Source organism: Ctenocephalides felis, unplaced genomic scaffold (assembly GCF_003426905.1).
Source record: "Ctenocephalides felis isolate EL2017-DRISC unplaced genomic scaffold, ASM342690v1 CF-g0.4_SCAFFOLD_01604, whole genome shotgun sequence".
Taxonomy (NCBI): Eukaryota; Metazoa; Arthropoda; class Insecta; order Siphonaptera; family Pulicidae; genus Ctenocephalides; species Ctenocephalides felis.
Genome location: NW_020537758.1, coordinates 45388503 through 45408833, shown reverse-complemented (window position 1 = coordinate 45408833; position 20331 = coordinate 45388503). Strand labels below are relative to the sequence as shown.

Below are 20331 nucleotides of genomic sequence, written 5' to 3'. Positions count from 1 at the left end.
CCATTCGATAGATATTGGTTGGGAATCGTGCTGATTAGTTTTTGGTAAAGATCGGCCAGGCCTTTTTCTTGTAATAAAGTTTAAAAAAAAATACAACAATTTTTATGATTTTTTTTTTGACGGGAGATACCATAGTCTTGTAGATCATACTAAAATATTACGGCCCTACGACAAGCCGTTTAATTTTCAAAATTCTTCAAAGTTTGCAAAAATTAGTATCGTTTTTTTGGCATTTGTCAAAATTAGACCTTTGATCAAAATTTAAAAGCCATTTGATGTATCTCAATGAGGACTATCGTATGCCAGTTTTGTGAGACGGTCTGCCGAGCCGTTTCTTTGTAATTTGAAAAAACGTGTTAAACTTTTCGTCCACATTTAACCTCAAACTACCGAACCGATTTTAAAAAATCAATAACTGTTCGAAAGATATTAGTTGGGAATGATACTGATTAGTTTTAGGTAAAAATCTACCGAGCCGTTTTCTTGTAATTAATTGTTGAAAAAAATTGAAGCCGATTTTTATAGAACTTTTTTTGGCGATATATATCATGGACTTATAGAACGTACTGAAATATTACGGCCTTACGACAAGTAATTTAATTATAAAAAATAGTAGTTTTTTTGACGTTAAAAATTAAAATTAGACAATTTACTCGGTATATCGAGAGTACTTGGTCTTAATGAACATACTAAACCATTAAAGTCCTATGGAAACTGGTTCAATTATAAAAATTATTGATTTTTGAAATTTTCCTTTTAGAAAATACTCCGAGTTAACATGTTTTCAATTATGTGTAATAAATCCACTCGGAATACTCTTAATCAATCATAAATTAATTTATATTTTATTGATTAAGTCGATTATTTACACATATCGGGAGTTCATGTAACTTGCCTCAAGGCAAAATACCAAAACCAACTACTTTTACATAGATTTGTGCATAAAAACAGAATTTTCGGATGCATTTTGTTTATATAATATCCATAATACCAGACCATAATTTTATAGCTTACTTCATTACCAGAATAAGTGAATCATGGCCATTTTATGTTAAAAAAAAGAAATAGTCAAGAAAACATATCGTTTTCACAATTAATTTATCTCAATAGTTATCTTTGAATATAACTGTAAACATTTTATGGCGATTTAATTATGAATTTTAAAAACAACAATACATTACATGAATGAAAAAAATGCCCATGAAAACAGTCCATCGACATTCAACATTGTCGGCTTTCGGATCGGCATTCTCCGTTTGAGTTCGTATCCTGTTTAACACATTCTCATGCTCCGTATCCATAATCAACTCATGTGAACGTCATAGTAGCATCGTCTGTAGTATTTTGTTTACAATAAACACCACATATTTGAAAAATAAACACACTTGGAATCGATCGAATTAATAATATAAATCAATTAAAATTTTCATTAAATCTTAGTCTCAGATAGGGATTCCTTGAGGAAACTAACACATTCCACATTGACGTGTAAGCGTACGAGCACAATGTTATACTGACTACGGATTTCAAGTTTTTATAAATGCATATTTGTAATTCACCCGCACTGCTTACGTTTGATTCTTTTTTAATTTGTTCTTTGTTATTTTCTGACGGATAATATGTCTATATACTTTCATTCACGTTCGATGTTTGATATTAAATGCTCCTGCATGGATATCGCTGTTATCTTATCAATATAGCAAAGCTATGTTTGTATGAAATACACAGCCAGCTATGTTATTGTAGAGCAAGTGTTTTTCTTCTATTTGGAATGACGGTTTTTTGTCTAGTTTGTAAACATATCGATGACGAGGCTGATAAAGTATGGCATGCTCTGAATTTCGGCCTGATGTGGGCTCTGGTAATCTGACAACGGTGATAATTTAGAATTTTTCGGTCGGTGGTCAGAGGCGACCAACCTATATACGCAGCTAGTTATATGAACAGAGTGAACCCTTCTAATTTATGGAATAGAATATGTTAATTATAAATACAATTTTGAATTCCAAATCAATAAAATTTCAATATGCATTTTTATAAATATGAACGAACTACACACAAAATTATGATTTACTCAAAATGGCAATAAAATAATAAACTAAAAGTTGAATCCCGCTTCACATTTAGAAAACTCACCTTTCTTCCAACCAACGAGAATTTTCCAGAATTTGATCCTGAATCATCTTGTAAAAACCACGTTGTTTCTATAAGACATGGCTTGTTCCTCCTACAAATTGTTAATTATGCGACTAATACATATATATATATATATATATATATATATATATATATATATATTTAACAGCAATCAGAACCTTACGTCCTATGAGCTGTTGGGCTGAAACTTCTTACTTCGTTTTCTTTTAAATGGTAACCCAATGGCTAATCCATCCATATTTGATGATTTTGTTATTAGAATTATTCTAATAGGGCTGACTATTTTTATTGGTGCAGCAGTGCCGGGTGAGGGCTATTTTCTCTTGGAAACATATTTCCAAGTGAAAATCGTTGTCACTGCTGCCTGACAACAGGCTGCTCGAAGTGGGTATCGAACCCGGGACCTCTGATACAGGTCCCGTCGCTCTTAACCGCTTACCTACGGGCGCGCCCATCTACATAATTTTACTATTGATTTTTTCGTTTATCATTTTATTTTGAACTTCCCAAATGGGCCAAAAATCAAAAGCCAAAATTTTGCATTTTCACGTTTCAGTGGTTTCTGATCATTTTGGCAAGATAACATTCAGACAAAATAGATGTCCACGTTTTCGGGTGCACGGTTCAATCGATTTGAATGGTTCAAAAAGCATTCGATTCCTATTGATAGGGAGATGTGTTGATTAGTTATTGGCAAAGGCAACTCCAGCCGTTACGGAGGTACTAAGCAAAGATTGCAGAAAATAGGAATCGAGTTTTTGAGAGTACCGAGTATCCGATTTGAATGATCCAAAAAAAAAAATTCAATTTGTAACGATTGGTAGAAGTGGTGATTAGTTTTTGGCAAAGGCAAGTCTAGCCATTTCGAAGATGCGGAACTAATTTTTTTTTTAGAAAACTAAGCATCCGATTTATATGATTTGAATAATAAACTTTCTGCTTGTGTTGACAAAACAATTGCTTTCGATTTTTTTCAAAATAGTTTAAATTTTTTTGTATATCGAAAATAATTCAGATTTTAATTTTAATTCTGGGTAGAGCTCACTTTTATCGTTGAATAAATAATTTTAACTTTGTTATTCAGTTTATATAATTCTAGTAAATAGTAGAAAATCTATTTGAAAACATTTAACATTCTTCGAACATTTCGTTACGGTACGGAAAGTTCCAGCAATTTACTTGAAGGCACGTTGCCATACACCACTAGTATTGATTTTTTTTCATTAAACAATGTCTTTAAATTTATATATCACTTTTTTAGAATTAGATTTTTCATAATTGTTTATCTTCTATATAATTAATATAATTGTTATATTATAATTCAAGAATGTTTCAACGTTGAACAAAAAATCGAAAGTTGCTATATGTATACGAGTATATTTATATATATATATATATATATATATATATATATGTATATATATACGATTATATTTTTTTATAAAATGCTTTTTCTAATCTTTTAACAATTATAACATATGTTCTGGGCTGAGAATGGATCGCACAGTTTCCGAAACGTCTGTTCATTGATTTTCGAAAACTTTTTTTTATTGCCATATATATTTTTGAACAAGTATTTTTTTTAAATTGTGAACTTCCTGTCTAGGGCACCAGCAGTTGTGTTATCTTTTCTACCTTTGTTAGTTTTAGATATTATAATGTACATGTAGCGTTTGCATAAAAGATAAATAGTGAAAGTCATGTCTGCTGAAGAGAGTTAGCAAACAGGTATTGCCGAGTAAGAAACCTTTATCAGAAATATTAGTATTTTTAACATTTTTCACGTTATGTTCATATTCCATCAATAAATAGATTTTAGAATTATTTTGATTATATTTTTTTCCATTTGTGTAAAAACTTTTTATAAAGTCTTTTATACCATCAGAAATGGGAATAGTCTGAACGAAATCCTTACAAGCTAACAAGAAAGTTGGCTTCACATCTAAAAAATTATGAGATCAAAATAATCAGTAATTATAAGCCTATAAAAGCAAATGAAAAACAAAAAAAATCTGTTTAAACCATTTAAATAAAGAACTTGTAAAAAAACTACTTTTTAAGACAAATATAATTAAATATAATTATAACTGAATCTTAATTATGTATACTTCAATCATCATAAAGTAAGTCTTGTAGAATAGTGTTTGATCAAAATAAAATATAATCAGGTCTTGCAGAATTTCGAAAATATTTTTTTTTAAATAAAATTTGATAAATATCTTCACTTGAAAGGAATTGATTCGATATCGATCAATATTTATATTTATTATAATCGTGTAAGTACATGCACTAGCATTCAAAATAAATTCAACTAATATTTGAATCTACATTTTTAGAGAACCCAACTGGATAAATATTGAACAGTGTCTAAAATTATAATTAATCATCATAAATGCTTAAACAACTTAATATGCTTATCGCAAATTTTCTCGCCATGTGCTCTCCAGATAACATAAGCAAATCCATTTTCGAACACCATATATTATATCTAATATAGATCTTGTACAAACGTCAGCTGGCGTATTTATCGTTTATGATATCTAATTAATTAAGATAACTAATTTTAATTGATGATAAGGGCTTGATTTATTGATATTTCCGCTGAACCCAACTGTTGGTATTTTATTAAAGGAGTATGTATAAAATTGATGATAAGGATGAGGTAAAGCTATTTCCATCAGAAAACATTTTAAAATCATATTTTTAAGTAAATACGAATACAACTACAAATCGTTACCAGGTTTTCCGAGGTGGGTAACGACCATAAAACGTTGTGGTTGGAATCCCTAAACTCTTACTTAGAAATGATTGACTTTTTTTATATATTATTTTCATATCTCAGTCTATCTATGTCTACTCATGTGATTCCCAAAGTGCTCCATAACTCCATATGGACCCCCAGGGGTTCATGACAACTTTCAAGGGGCCCACATCAAAAACGACCTATAGTGCATCACAACAAAGCTCGTTAATATCTATTTTATTAATATTATGAAGTCAATTAATAAATATCTTACCTTGGATTAGTATCTTAACTTTAAATGTTTAATACTAAACGTTAGTACAAATACAAATTTATAAAAAAATCGATATCGCCTAATAGTCCACGACACAAAAAAGTTTGGGAACTTAATATCTATACAGACAGATGTCAAGGCATACGTGTAGAAGTATAACTGATTGAAATTTTCAGTCTATTTCATTGAGTGTGAGAAAACCGTTAATAGGAATCTTTAAAGGAATAGGAAGATTTTAAGAAAAAGCAGTGAGTTCTTACATTTTTGAATATGAGGCAACAAAGCATTTTACATATATTTTCGGAATTTGATCGACATCACATATTCTTATATTGGATTTATTCGCATATGCAAAGCAATTTGCATTTAACACATTGAGCTCCTCGCAAGTCCATATAAAGTGTGTGCCCAGTGTCGGTTCCAGAAAACTGAGGCTAATATTGAAAAACAACTAGTGGTGTATGGCATCGTGCCTTAAGGCAAATTGTTGGAACTTTCCGTACCGTAACGAAATGTCCAAGGAATATTAAATGTTTCCGAATAGATTATTATAAATGTTGTAACACTGACTAATATTTGTAAGTATTATATAAACTAAATTGCAAAGTTGAAATTATTTGTTTAAAGTATATTAGAACTTAGTCAGAATTAAAAGTAAAATCTGAATTATTTTTAATGTATAATGTTTAATGAAATGTTTTACTGACTTTATAGCTTCACTGGATAATTTTATATGATAATCTATTTTTATACAGAAGCTATAATTTGCAATTTACATTGATCGCTTTGGATTTATGCAGATCCGTTATGATTTCTTCGGTACAGATTTAAATAGATTAAGTATAATTTTCTACAACTTTTTTTCTTAAACTATTCTATATAATTCTCTATTACCAGATTTGGCTCTGTGGGAAAATCTATATAGTTATGCACAAAATATAACACGTAAGACTTGGATCTGACATGTGCCATTCATTTCATAATAGGTAATTCAAGGCTGTAAAGATATGATATTTAAAACCGCGAATCATGATAAATATCTGTATTATATTATATTATATCATATTATATGTATATATATATATATATATATATATATATATATATATATATATATACATATATATATAATTTGCCTATTTTACAGATAAAGCACGTTCGTTTATTTCATGGATTTTATTGAATCTATTCATGCTGAATTGCTTCATATTACGTTGATTATTTCAAAATAATTTTATGAATTTTTCACTTTATGAATTAATTGGAAAGAACATACAACTATTTATTTGTAAGCACATGATAACCACTATACTTTTATTGTTTGGTTGGCTGGTATATGTGGATTGAATTTATTACCGTTGTCTATTGCCAATCTAAATTAAAATTAAAAATCAGAAAACAATTGATTCGGAAATTATTTCGATTCAAAACTCATCTAAAATCATGTATGAAATGAATCAAAATTGAATAAAAAGTAGTTTTTAGACGAGAAAAAAATCAAGCCCTGATCTCTTATATTAAATTTATTAAATAGTAATAATAACCCATTGCGAGAGTAAAATACCATTAGTAAAAAACTATAAACAATCTGTGCATGACAAAACGCGTTTATATTATTTCGTAATTAATTTTCCATAATTGAAATATTTAAATGTTTGAAAATGTTAACAAGATTTTAGTTTGAAATCAATGGATTTGTGTAAAGAATTATATGACTCATTGGAATGCGTACATTTTTATCTACTTACTTATCACTAAAAATATTTCAACTTAAAAAGCACTCATTTGAAATAAAAAAATCCTACAATATTGGTAAATATTTGTTTTATAGAATTCTATTACCCATATTTGAATATCGTATTCTTAACAGGGCTTGGTTAATCAAAATAATTCGTATCAATTTTATAAGGTGTCTGGAATCTCTTAAAACTCTAGATAAAATATACGTTTTAATAGTTTGCTGAAAAACTTATTATTGAAAACAAAACCGATGACCTTTGTGGTTTTGCAATGAAAAGTGATATATTGCTAAACTGATTTGTTTATGCAAATTTATCAAATAGTGCACGTCACTGTTTTTATACGAACAATAATAGAGGTCAGACTGCACAAATCATGGATTATTACTATAGAACATTAGATTGACTATAATAAAACAAATTTAATGCCCAATTGAATAAAAAATAGTAACTTTAAATTAAAGAACTGTATTAATATATTTTTATTGTTTTGTCAGCAGATAACCTATCATGACTGTTATTTCTAAAAACAATTTAAAATCCTTACTTTTACTTTATAACATCTTATTGTTAATCTTAAAATGAAAGTCTAATTCAAAATTTGATTCGTGCAATTCAGCAATTTTAAATCAGAAAATTATGTGTATGTATATTTAGAATTTGAATAATATTTAAATATAATAAATATTCAAACTGGTAATAAATATTCAAACATCTCCAATTAGAAAATTGGTTAATTAATGTTGTGCAAACCTGACATCAATTAGTAAAATACAAAGACAAACTTACAACTTACAGACAAATGATTTATCATGTAAAATATGTCAGATGTTAAAATATATGCTAATTGATGATGATCCGATATGCTAAGTTGCTTTCCCGACATTTCAAGCTATTCCAAATCGTTTGACATTGAAATTGGCAAAAGTATGTACATGTGAGCAAAAATTTTAGGCCAAAAGTGAAAATATTCATCAAAGATTGGAAAAATGGAGGGCCTTTTTTTAAAGTTGTTAAATCTCAATTCTCTTTGCTTTAGTCGTTATTTACACAAATTGAGAAGTTTTTGCAACTTACCTTAAGGTAAAATTCCACTTTTAATAACACTGGAACATAGATTTACTTTACCAAGCATTTTTATCCTAAAGTATACTTTTAAATAAAAACTTTATGAGTAACAAAACACTAGCGAATTATGTCAAATACACAAAAACACCTTGTATATTGTTTAATTAATTTACTAAATTGGTAACATATTTTATGAACACTCAAATTTTTAGTTGGTTTAGTAGTCAAATTAAATGACGAGAGTCATTTCCACAATATCTTCAAAAGCAGAATAACATATGACGAGTTAAAACGAACTATAAACTAGTGGTGAATGGCACCGCGCCTTAAGGCAAATTGCTGGAACGTCCCGTTCCATAAAGAAACATTCGAAAAATATTAAATGTTTCCAAATAGATTATTCTAAATACTGTAACTTATATATCTTATTAATCAATCGAATTTAAAATGAAAGACATTGTCTAATATTTATAAGAATTATATAAACTGAATTGCAAAATTGAAATTATTTATATCAAGTATATAAGTGAGATTTAGAAATTTAGCTAGAAAAATATTAAAATTAAAATTATTTTCAATATTTTTGAAAATTTAAAAAAAAAATCCCCGAAAGCAATCGTTTCGTCAACACAAGCAGAAAGTTCTTTGAATCATTCAAATCAGATGCTTTGTTCTCTCAAAATCTGCCATTAATTGCACATTTACCTCGGTATCTCCAGAACGGCTGGACCTGCCTTTGCCAAAAACTAATCACTACTTCTCCCCGTCATTACGAATTGAATGTTTTTTGGATTATTCAAATCAGATGCTCCGGTCTCTCAAAAACTCGATTTCTGTTTGTTGCACACTTACTTCGGTATCTCCAGAACGGCTGGATTCGCCTTTGCCAAAAACTAATCAGCCCATCTCCCTATCATTAGGGATCGAATGTTTTTTGAATCATTCAAATCGGTTGATCCGTGCGCCCGAAAACGTGGACAAAAAATTGTATCCATGCACACATACACACACCACATCCATTTTTTCTGAGGTATGCCAAAATGTTCAGAAACCTTCAAAACGTCAAGAAATGTAAAAATTTTCAATTACGATTTTCGGACGATCACAATAACTTACCCTAGGGGAAGTTAATAAAACAAATCAATATTCGTAAAATTGAAACATATGATTAATTAAATTAAATCAAGAATAACAAAACAAAACACTAGCGACTTATGTCAAATAACACCTTGCGTATTGTATATTGTATTATGTCAAATAACACATTGCGTAGTTTAATTTTTGAAATTTTTAATCCGTGTTAAAGACACTAACTTTTATATTGTTCGGTAGGTTTCGTAGTTGAATTAAATAACAAGAATTTGTTAGAAAGCGCCAAATGTTTTTTTAATTGTAAAATAATATTAACAAATGACGAATTAACACCAGCAATACATTATAGTCATTTTAAAATATCATCGTACTAAAAATAATCTAGTGCACGCCTTTGAACTTGACAATGTGACAATCACAACAAAGTCATCACGTGATACTTCGCGTCCATTCCCTTTGTCAACGTGCACACCAAGCGCAACGCCACGTGCGAGGTCTAGAGTAACCTCAAAGAATCTCTAGTCTAAACCATGCTGTCCACTTTAAAATATTCCATAATTTGCAGAAATTTAATTCGCGAATTTGTGTATATGATTTACATTATGTTCTTATCATAAATAAAACGTAAGATAAGATGCTAAACATGATAAAACGCAATGTGCAAACTCTTATCACTTGAATGGATATTTCGCTGACTCTCTCGCTAGTAATGTGTACAGTGATAAAAAACCAGTAATTGTTATAATGAGGTTTGTACGATAACTATTGTGGCTTTTAGTTCAATTTTACAGTAGTATAAAAATGTCTAGCGTGCATGAGAATAAAAATGGTTTTAAAGATGGATGTATCGACTTCACGGCAGGATCCTTGGGTAAGTCAGGAAATAATTTGATATATTTATTACATGCAAATATTTGTTCAAGCGTAAAGAATTTGTTATATGAGAAGTTTAAATATAGGGCGTTCATCAAGAAAAAATTCTATGTATGCTGTTTTAAACATTTATTTGAAATCCGTATAATTTGGCTACTATCTTAGCCTTCGTTTAGATGAATATACTGTCAACTATAATAATTAAACTAAGTAAATAATTTGTAACAAATAAATAATAACTAGTGGGGTGTATGGCATCGTGCCTTGAGGCAAGTTGCTGGAACTTCCCGTACCGTAACGAAATATTCGAGGAATACTGAATGTTTTCAAATAGATTATTATTAGTATTGTAGTATAGTCAGAATTAAAAATAAAGTCTGAATTATTTTAGATATACAAAAAAAAATTTTTTGAAAAAAAAAAGTTGAAACAAAATTTTTTTTTTCAAAATCAATTATTTTGTTAAGACAAGCAGAAAGTTCTTTGGATCATTTAAATCAGATGCTTAGTTCTCTCAAAAACTGCCATTTTTACATATATAGCTCCATATCTTCAAAATGGCTGGGCCTGCCTTCGCCAAAAACTAATAAACACTTCTCCCAATCATTACTAATTGAATGTTTTTTATATCATTCAAATCTCCGGATACTCCGTTCTCTCAAAAACTCGATTTCTATTTTCTGCACTCTTTGCTCCGTATCTCCGAAACGGCTGGACCTGCCTTCGCCAAAAACTAATCAGCTCTTCTCCCTATCAATAGGAATCGAATGTTTTTTGAACCATTCAAATCGGTTGATCCGTGCGCTCGAAAACGTGACTTGAAATTTGCATCCATACATACATACACACACACATCTATTTTTTCTGAGGTATGCAAAATGTTCAGAAACCTTCAAAACGTCGAGAAATGTAAAAATTTTCAATTTCGATTTTCGGCCCATTACAATAACTTACCCTACGGGAAACATGTACAATTTCGTGTCCTTATATCAAATTGTATACACTATTGTGCCATAGTTCGAGAATTTACTATAGTGCATAATTTCGATTTTAGATTAGTTCATTATTAACTTCCCGTAGGGTAAGTTATAGTAATCGCAAGAAAATCAAAAATGAAAGTTTTTTGCATATCTTCACGTATTGAAGGTTTCTGAACATGTTGGCATACTACAGAAATAATGAATGTATGTGTGTGTTCGTAAGAAATATATCCTCAGAAGGAATCATTCGGCTTCTCTTTAATGTAAACATTATTAAGTGTTTTGAGCGATAAGATCGTCACTGTATATTATATGAACGAATAAATATATAGTAGTAATATTAATTTTTATTTTGAAAATATTTAAAACAATTGTTATTAATCATTGATCACAATTTATTGATTATTATTATTTTTTGCTTGAACTCCTTAATTCTGGTACGGAAAGTTCCAGCAATTTGCCTTTAAGGTACGATGCCATTCACCACTAGTTATTATTACTAATAATATACTAATATTATTTACTTTGTTATTAAAGTTGATAGTATATCCCATTGAATGAAGGCTAGGATAATAGCCGAAACGTATGGATTTCAAATTTGCTAGAAAACATTCATACAATTTTTTACGCATGTGCAAGCCATTGAACTTTCTTACGCCTGAACCAATTTAGATAGATTTTATGTTCGTGAGATAATTTTGATTCATAATTAGATTCCATAAAATAACTATTTTTAATTTTTTATATTTTAATTACTATCTTTCTAAATAGTAATCAGACCTAAGAGCACTAAAATTGTGTGATGATAATTCTCCTGAACCAAGTAGTTGTTTCGAATACAGCCCAGTGGTTGACTTTTCTCTAATTGTAATGATATATTTTAACTTACTTTTATTTTTAATCAAGGTATTATAAATATCTCATTTTAAAAAATTGTATGTATTCAATTTATTGTATATTTGATGGTAGTATTTTCTGGTGCTACCATTTGACTCAGGCGCCAAACAGATTTATGTAAGCTATAACGAATTGAATGTTTTTTAGGATCTTTCAAATCGGATGCTCCGTTCCCTCAAAAACTCGATTTCTATTTTCTGCACTCTTTGTTCCGTATCTCTAAAACGGCTGGGCCTGCCTTTACCAAAAACTAATCAGCATATCTCCCGATTAATAGGAATCGAATGTTTATTATTACAGTGTCATAAAAGTTATCATAAAAATAAACGTTTCTTGCATAATTAAGCACAAATTCAGATCTTAACATTTGAATAAAAATCGGTATACAAAAAAATTGAATTACTCAAATAGCCCTTCTGGACCAATCTACAAAAGTTGAGTAAGATATATCCGCACTATTAGAAAAAAGATAACCACTGAGTTGTATTCGAAATAATCTCGTGGTTTAGAAGAATTGTCATCACAAGAAACTATTCTTAATTGTAATTGCTATTAAGTATATATATATATATATATATATATATATATATATATATATATAGATATATATATAGATATATATATATATATGTCACATATAAATTTCAAAAACTTCGCTATCAAAATGATATAATTTCTAGTTCAAAGATAAGAACTGATTTCGCGCCCTTTAAAATTAATCGATTCAAATATAAAGTTCATAAACATGTCGATAATACTGTAATTGTGTTATATGTTTTCTATACTTCATTATCAAACATTAAATTTTTAAACAAGAAAAATGTTCATATGTGATATTTATATTTTACAGGAGGTGTGGCATTGGTGCTAGTCGGTCAACCTTTGGATACCGTGAAAGTGAAAATGCAAGCTTTTCCAAGTCTTTATAGTGGCATGACAAATTGTATAAAAAAGACAGTTAAAAGAGATGGATTTGTCAAAGGATTATATGCAGGAACGACTCCAGCTTTAATAGCAAATGTTGCTGAAAATTCTGTATTATTCGCTGGCTACGGAGCTTGCCAAAAATTCATTGCCTACTTGACTGGCGAAAAAGATGTATCTAAATTAAGTACTTTTAGTAATGCAAGTGCTGGTTGCCTCGCTGCCTTTTTTTCATCATTCACATTATGTCCAACTGAATTGGTTAAATGCCAACTTCAAGCCTTGGAGGAAGCTCAAATTCAGAAGGCTTCGACTGGACAAATGATTGAAAGAATGGGGCCGATTAAATTAACAAAACGTATAGTACAACAGCATGGCTTTCGAGGTCTATTTGTTGGTTTAGGTGCAACAATAGCCAGAGAAATGCCAGGTTATTTCTTCTTTTTTGGGGGATATGAACTCACTAGAGAAATGCTCAGAAAACCAAATGAAACCAAAGATGATATTGGGTGGGTAAAAACAATGATTGCTGGTGCAGTCGGTGGTTGTATTTTGTGGACAGTTATTTTTCCAGCAGACGTGATCAAATCCAGAGTACAGATCAGTGGATGCAAAGATAGTATGTTAAAGGTCGGAATGGATATTGCTAAAAAAGATGGTAAGGATATATTTTAACTGTCTGTATTAAAATTGATATTTTTACATTTATCTTATTGTATTTTTCAGGCATTTTTGCTTTATACAATGGTTTAAAACCTACTTTAGTTAGAACAATTCCTGCCACAGCTGTACTTTTTGTGACCTACGAGTATTCTAAGAAGTTTATGTATTATATATCTAGTTAGTATTATAGTATGAACAAATTTAAGAAATAGGATAATAAAATATTGTAAAAAAATAATTATGTTATCTCAATAAATATATATATAAATGAAAATTCTTTTTTAAAATGACTACCATAAATCATTAATTTCAGTAATTTCTTAATTAACCAATGTTCTGCAAATATCTAGTTTTAACTCAATATTTTACACAAATTATAGAATTAGCATTTAATCACTCTAATCAAAAAATCTTGTCACTTAGATTTTGTTAACATCCCGTAGGGTAGGTTATAGTAACCGCAAAAAAATCAAAAATGATTTTTATATATCTTTACGATTCAAAGGTTTCCGAACATACCTTAGAAAAAATAAATGTATATGTGTGTGTATGTGTATGTGTGTGTGTGCGGATACAAATTTTCGTGGACGATTTCGAGAACACCGATCGAGCGATTAGAATAATTCAAAAAACTTACGATTCGTATTGATAAGGAGACGTGCTGATTAGTTTTTGGCGAAGGCAGATCTAGCTGTTTCGAAGATACGGAGCAAAAAGTACAAAAAATTGTAAGTTCTGAGAGAACAAATCGGCCGATTTGAATGATTCAAAAAACATTCGATGCCTTAAGGTAAATTACTGGAACTTCCCGTTTTAAACATTCGAAAAATAAAAATAATCAGTAAATTTACATCATTTCACTTAGATTTTGTTTATTGATTTTATTTACATGTTTTTTTTATTTTTAAGCCTGAACTATAGATAATAACGTTTTTAATATGCTCTCTATTTGTACCAGGGGCATTTCAAAGTTGTTAAAGTGTTTGCATATGTATATATTTTAAAGGAGTTCTTAGATAGCAAATTCTGTTCTTAGATATAAAATTTAGATATTCTGTTTATTATGATTACTCAATTCTAGTATTTTATTGTTTTAATAATCCATTGAAAGGATAATCAAATCTTCTTGCATAATAACATGCAATTATCATAAAATCAACTACTAGAGTTTGTTGGTAAAATAATATTATTGTATTATTCTTTTTAATATTAAATAAACTCAATTCGTTCAAATTATTGATTGAATTCGTTGAATCGAGAAAACCTGATGCAATTTTAATATTGCATCTCAAATTTAAAAGTAATAATGATTAAATATGTTGTCAAAAATATATAATTATTATTAAGCTATATAAATTAAAATTTGTGGCAGGAAATACTATTTTCAATAAATTGAATCTTTAATTAGTTCATTCAATAACTTTATTTATACAGTGTTATCATTTTTTGCCAGACCATTAAACATTATTTGTTTGCCATGTGTCGAGTGTTATATCACAAGATTAATTTGAACTAAAGCAAATGTTTAAACAAGAGACTCTAAACTCGCAAATTAATTCAAATTATTAATTTTAACACAGCAGCGCTAAAATAATTAATGAACTATTACATATTGTAAAAAAAGTTAGCAATACCAGAACAAGGAAAAAAATATATGAATAAATTTTGACTCGATTTAAATATATTAAATTTACTATATTCAAAATCTCGTACAAATCTGAAGAAGAAAGGAAAAAATTAATAAATGTAAAGGAAAGCTTCACTCAGATTCGCGCACTGAACGTTTATTGTAATAATTTTAACTAGTAGTATATAGCATTGTGCCTTGAGGCAAATTGCTGGAACTTCCCGTACCAGAAATTAATTTTTTTTAAAAAGATTAATTTTTTTTAAACTTTGAAAAAATTAAATTTTTGAGAAATTTTAAATTTTAAAAAAATTGGAAGTTTTTTTTAAATATTTTGGAAAATATTTATTTCTAAGTTTAAGATTTAATAGATATCCAAAACCGCTAGACCTGCCTTCCAAATAATTCAATCAGTTTCTCATCTTCTCAATACAAGTAAAATGTTTTTTGAATTTTGAATTTTGAATTTGAAAATCAGACGAACTGCTAGACCTGCCTTTGCAAAAAAACTAATTAGCACGTCTCCTTATCAATACGAATCGAATGTTTATTGAATTATTCAAATTGGTTGATCGGTGTTTCCAAAATCGCTGACAAATATTTGTATCCGCACACATACATCCATTTTTGTCTTAGGTAAATATATAAAAATTTTCATTTTCGATTGCTTTGCGATTACTATAACTTACCCTACAGAAGTTAATAATACTTTGATAATTAATAAAAAAAATTAATGATTGTATTTTGACTTGACTCAAAATGTATAATATTTAGTATATTCTAAAATATATCTCATACAGAGATGAAAAAAAGAAAAAAATATTAATTGTAAACGAAAGTATGAAAGGAAATAAGAATGAATAAAATATTTGAAATTAATACATTTAATAGTTATATCTTGGATACTAAAAACAGGTGGTTTCAAAAACTGATTTAATAAACATTTAAATACTAAATTCAATAAATGAATTTGTAGAATCTTTTTTAAATTCAATAATAATTTGACAAAGTTGATCAAAAATATTGTGTTAAGTGAAAACGTGCAAAATAATATATTCACACACTGCAAATATTTGAATGTCAAATACGTCGGTACAAAATTTAACAAAAGTTAATGAATGATACAAATAACTTGAAAATATTATATAAAAATCGCCTATATATCTTCGAGTCTTATCAGATAGTCACCGCCGCACTAGTAAAAACGCTTGCGCAAATAAAAGCAATGTTTTATGAACATTTCGTATTAATTTGAATCTATTATTTAAAAAGAGATTAAATAATAATCGCATGCGCAATAAAAAATTACGTTTTTTATAACATCTGTCGCAAAAGCGTTTTTTTGTTGGGTAAATTATTGTAAACATGGGATCATGTAGATGAATTAAATCAACATGACAAGATGAAAAACAAAAAAATGAATTTCAGGTGTGTAATATAATGATTATAAAAAAAGTTGAAATCATTATAAAGAATTATGGAAAATAGTGTTATTCTATCATCTTTCTTTCGAGTGGATTTCTGTAGAAAACTCCAGTTTTATACCCTGACCTTTGTTGAAACAAATAACATTTTATTGGAGATGCATTTTGGTTCCAACATTGATATATTTATAATTCAATCAATTTTAATTCGTCAATGTGTGATTAAAAGCGATAACGAAAGAATAATTCATGTACAATAATAGGTTTAACAAAACCATGTACAAAAATAATAGATTTAATAATTTTTAATACCGCGAATTAACAAAATCTTGATCTATGACTTGAAGCAAACAATCAATAATACCGATGAAAAATCATAACCCAAATTTTAGCCGAATTTATATAATTCATAGCAATTCAATTCAATTTTAATTCAAATAATATTTAGATTTATTGAATAAAAATAAATAAGAGTTATCAATAAAGTAAAAAATCTCGAAACAAAAAATTTTCAATTCTTTAGCCAGCGGAACATATCTAACGATAAATTCATTTTCTTCATATCTCTTATATGAACATATTTTTCAGAAAATAACTATTTTCAAAAATAAGAAAATTTACTTAATGAAATAATACATTTATATTAATTAACATAAGATGAAGACCATTTTAACAAAAAAAGAGTTTGAAAGAGAAAAGGTACCATAAAAATTAGAGATAATAATGTGTAAATAACCTGGTCTGTGTTATTCAAATTTTTATCGAATGGGAAAGATCAAATTGTTATTTAAAATTGAATTTTCTTATATAACAGCAATCAGAATAATTAGATGTTCTATGAGTTGTTTTGAACGCTGGTAGATAAAAGGAAGCTATTAGAAGGTTATCTTCCGAAATTCCTAACTAACAGATATAGTTTATACTAATGTCTATTTGCTTTTCTAATTATGACGTTGCAACTATTCCACCGAAAGGTGATTTTCATTTGATATCTATAATCTCAAGTGGAAGTTTGATACGCTGTCTGATATCGAGCTGACCGATGTCGACGGTCTCGTTATTAGGAATTGATCGAATTAAATCTAAATTTTATATGAGAACATCTTATCACTTGATGATTGAATAATTAAATGATTACAGAAATTTTAACTGAACAAGAATGAAGGAAAAAAAATATGTATCTACCTGACCAAGTTGAATTCTGATACCAATTAGTAACCAATTTTGTGTTATCTCTTATAATTACCCAAATACCTCAAAATCAAATAAAATTATCAACCTCAAGTTCACATACATACATTCACATGCACACATATAGCAAAAATGTTCAAATCATTTGGCAATCTTTAGAATATGACCGGACATAATTTATCACCAAGCTAGATTACTTTTTATGTTTTTATTATTCAATAATACAAGTAATGGAACGCATCTCTAATTAAACTACGTCACTTTTCTTTATCTTTGCAGCTTAATACTCTAATTGAAACGTGAAAATGTTCTTTATCCACAAATATTTTGATAATGCAAATGTGACGTCGTGCAAGAACAAATAAGGCATACGAAACAAGGAGACGCTTACACAAATGGCAATTTTTGTTGATTAACGAGTATAGACAAATGCATTTGAAATATTATTAAATTAGTTGTAAGAAAAATATATGTATTATAAAAGGCATCTTTTTGATCATCGTCATGCACCTTCATCATATAAGAATTTATTATATTCATTGTCATGATTTTACTTTTGTTATTGCTTACCTGCTGACCTCTGTTTCCACTTGTTTTTTTAAGATGATTCTGTTCTAGTAAGCAAAGTAACAAGTATAAATTTTGTGTATAAAATGCATTTGTGCCTTAAAATGCTTTTCATTTTCATACATACAATGCCTACATGATTAGAATATAACATTTACACATAACACTTTTATTTAGCCGGGCACCATCGCCATATTGATATCGTTCATTTTAACACTATAAAATATGAACACTAATTTCAATTATGAAGTACATACAGGTATTTCTAAGGGTCGAATTTTAACACACACATATTTTAATATTCTATGCTATCACTTTTAATAATAAATCACTAATTATGTTATACTGTCAAAAATGAAAACCTTCATGTCCATTTCATAAAATGAAGAAGAGAGTTATGTTGGCCAAAAGTTATGTTGCTGACATAGGCAATAGTGAGAAGTTTGCTGATTCGCATAAAAGCGGTTTATTTGATTTTTTATTGCAGTACTTACACTATTTACATTATTGTTTATTATTTGACTTTTTACACTATTTTATTTAAATGATTTATTTTATTATTATATTATTTGCCTTTATTATATTATGGCAAAAATTTACTGTCAATTTATAAATTCAATAATTGCAAAAGATAGGACGAACGGAAAAGAGCATTGAAGAATGCAGGAAATTTATGGAATCAAAAACAAATAATACCACAACAAAATCGATGATCAATCGAACGCTGAAATACAAATCATCACCAAAATGGATCAAACAAAAAGACTTAAAAAGAAATGGCCAAAGAACCTGCAATATTAAATTATATACAGACAGCTATATAGATTAATTCTAGCAGAGAATCTCTTCAATGGCGGAGACCCCAAAACGCCATATAACATCATCACATAGGCTTATAGAAGCAATGTATTCCGATTGTCTGAATAACAAAATAATAATAATAATAAATAAATATTAAAATTACCTGAATGCAAATCATTCAAGTTCAAATGTTAAATGATACTAAATTAGCCGAAAGTTACTCATCACAGACAATATGCAAAGTTTTCTTTTAGTGCAATGCTAATTATAAAGAATCGGCAGTGCCGATCATTATGCTAGACTAATCAATACTTTTTAATTTAAAATTTTTGAAATCGGTTCAGGCGTTATTAAAAAACCTCGAAGAAAGGTCAAATTTTGGCTCAAATACTTATACTCTCAGACTGAATATTTTTTCAATTTTGGAATCAAACGATTTGGAATAACTTGGAACGTCGAGTAAACATAAAATGAGTAAGTCTTTTATTTCCTGGCTAAAACATAAACGGAATCTCTTCGGAAAGTTAATATATCTAATCCTGGTTTAAAAGTTACAATATAAAGCGTAATTAATTAATAGATTTAAATATTTAAATGTTCTTAGTTTAAATACAATATAAGATCAGGTATAGAATACAATATGATTATGTGAAAGATTTTTTTATAAATCTATAATTTTAGAATAGACATTTTAGAATATGTGAAGGACTAGTAAATTCCTACATTTTTCTAAATTTTGCACTAGAAGCATTTTTTTATTAACTTTCCGTAGGATAAGTTATTGTAATCGTCCAAAAACCGAAATTGAAATTTTTTGCATTTCTTGACGTTTTGAAGGTTTCTGAACATTTTGGCATACCTCAGAAAAAATGGATGTGTGTGTGTATGTATGTATGTATACAACGTTTTCGGACGCACGGATCAACCGATTTGAATGGTTCAAAAAACGTTCGATTCCTATTGATAGGGAGATGTGCTGTTTAGTTTTTGGCAAAGGCACATCCAGCAGTTACGGAGATAAAGAGCAAACAGTGCAGAAAATAGAAATCGAGTTCTTGAGAGAACGGAGCATCCGATTTGAATGATCAATTAGTACTGACTGGGAGAAGTGGTTATTAATTTTTAGCAAAGGCAGGCCCAGCCATTTCGAAGATACAGAGCTAAATGTGCCAAAAATGGCAGTTTTTGAGGAAACTAAGCATCCGATTTAAGAAGAACTTTCTGCTTGTTTTAACAAAATTGGCTGTCGAAAAAAAAAATTCGTTTCAAAATTTTTTTTTCAGAAATAAATTTTTTTTGTCGATAATAATT

At 28.6% G+C, this 20331-nt stretch overlaps 2 protein-coding genes across 3 annotated transcripts in view; one reads left to right on the top strand and one right to left on the bottom strand.

Moving 5' to 3' along the window:
• The window catches only part of LOC113372337, a 37675-nt gene extending 19212 nt beyond the window's left edge, over window positions 1–18463 (bottom strand). The window contains exon 1 of one of the 2 annotated variants that reach the window (XM_026612664.1): window positions 18223–18463. Coding sequence is in view for 1 of the 2 variants with exons in the window: in XM_026612663.1 (XP_026468448.1) it covers window positions 1182–1301 (120 nt within the window). In the remaining variant the exon portion in view is untranslated. Of the gene's footprint in view, window positions 1–1181; window positions 1638–18222 lie in introns of those variants that run through there. The other variant, XM_026612663.1, reaches the window with a different exon arrangement.
• LOC113372343 (mitochondrial ornithine transporter 1-like) lies at window positions 9670–13608 on the top strand. The gene is made up of 3 exons (XM_026612671.1): window positions 9670–9944; window positions 12674–13405; window positions 13474–13608. Exons 1-3 carry the CDS (start codon window positions 9875–9877, stop codon window positions 13590–13592), a joined length of 921 nt encoding a protein of 306 aa, XP_026468456.1. The 5' UTR covers window positions 9670–9874; the 3' UTR covers window positions 13593–13608.
• Window positions 18464–20331: the final 1868 nt, after the last annotated feature.

Bases quoted from the DNA above. Each gene is read 5' to 3' on its own strand.
- LOC113372343 (XM_026612671.1), top strand. From the start codon at position 9,875: ATGTCTAGCGTGCATGAGAATAAAAATGGTTTTAAAGATGGATGTATC. The intron at 9,945-12,673 runs GTAAGTCAGGAA...TATATTTTACAG, and splicing joins CTTCACGGCAGGATCCTTGG to GAGGTGTGGCATTGGTGCTA. The intron at 13,406-13,473 runs GTAAGGATATAT...TGTATTTTTCAG, and splicing joins GGATATTGCTAAAAAAGATG to GCATTTTTGCTTTATACAAT.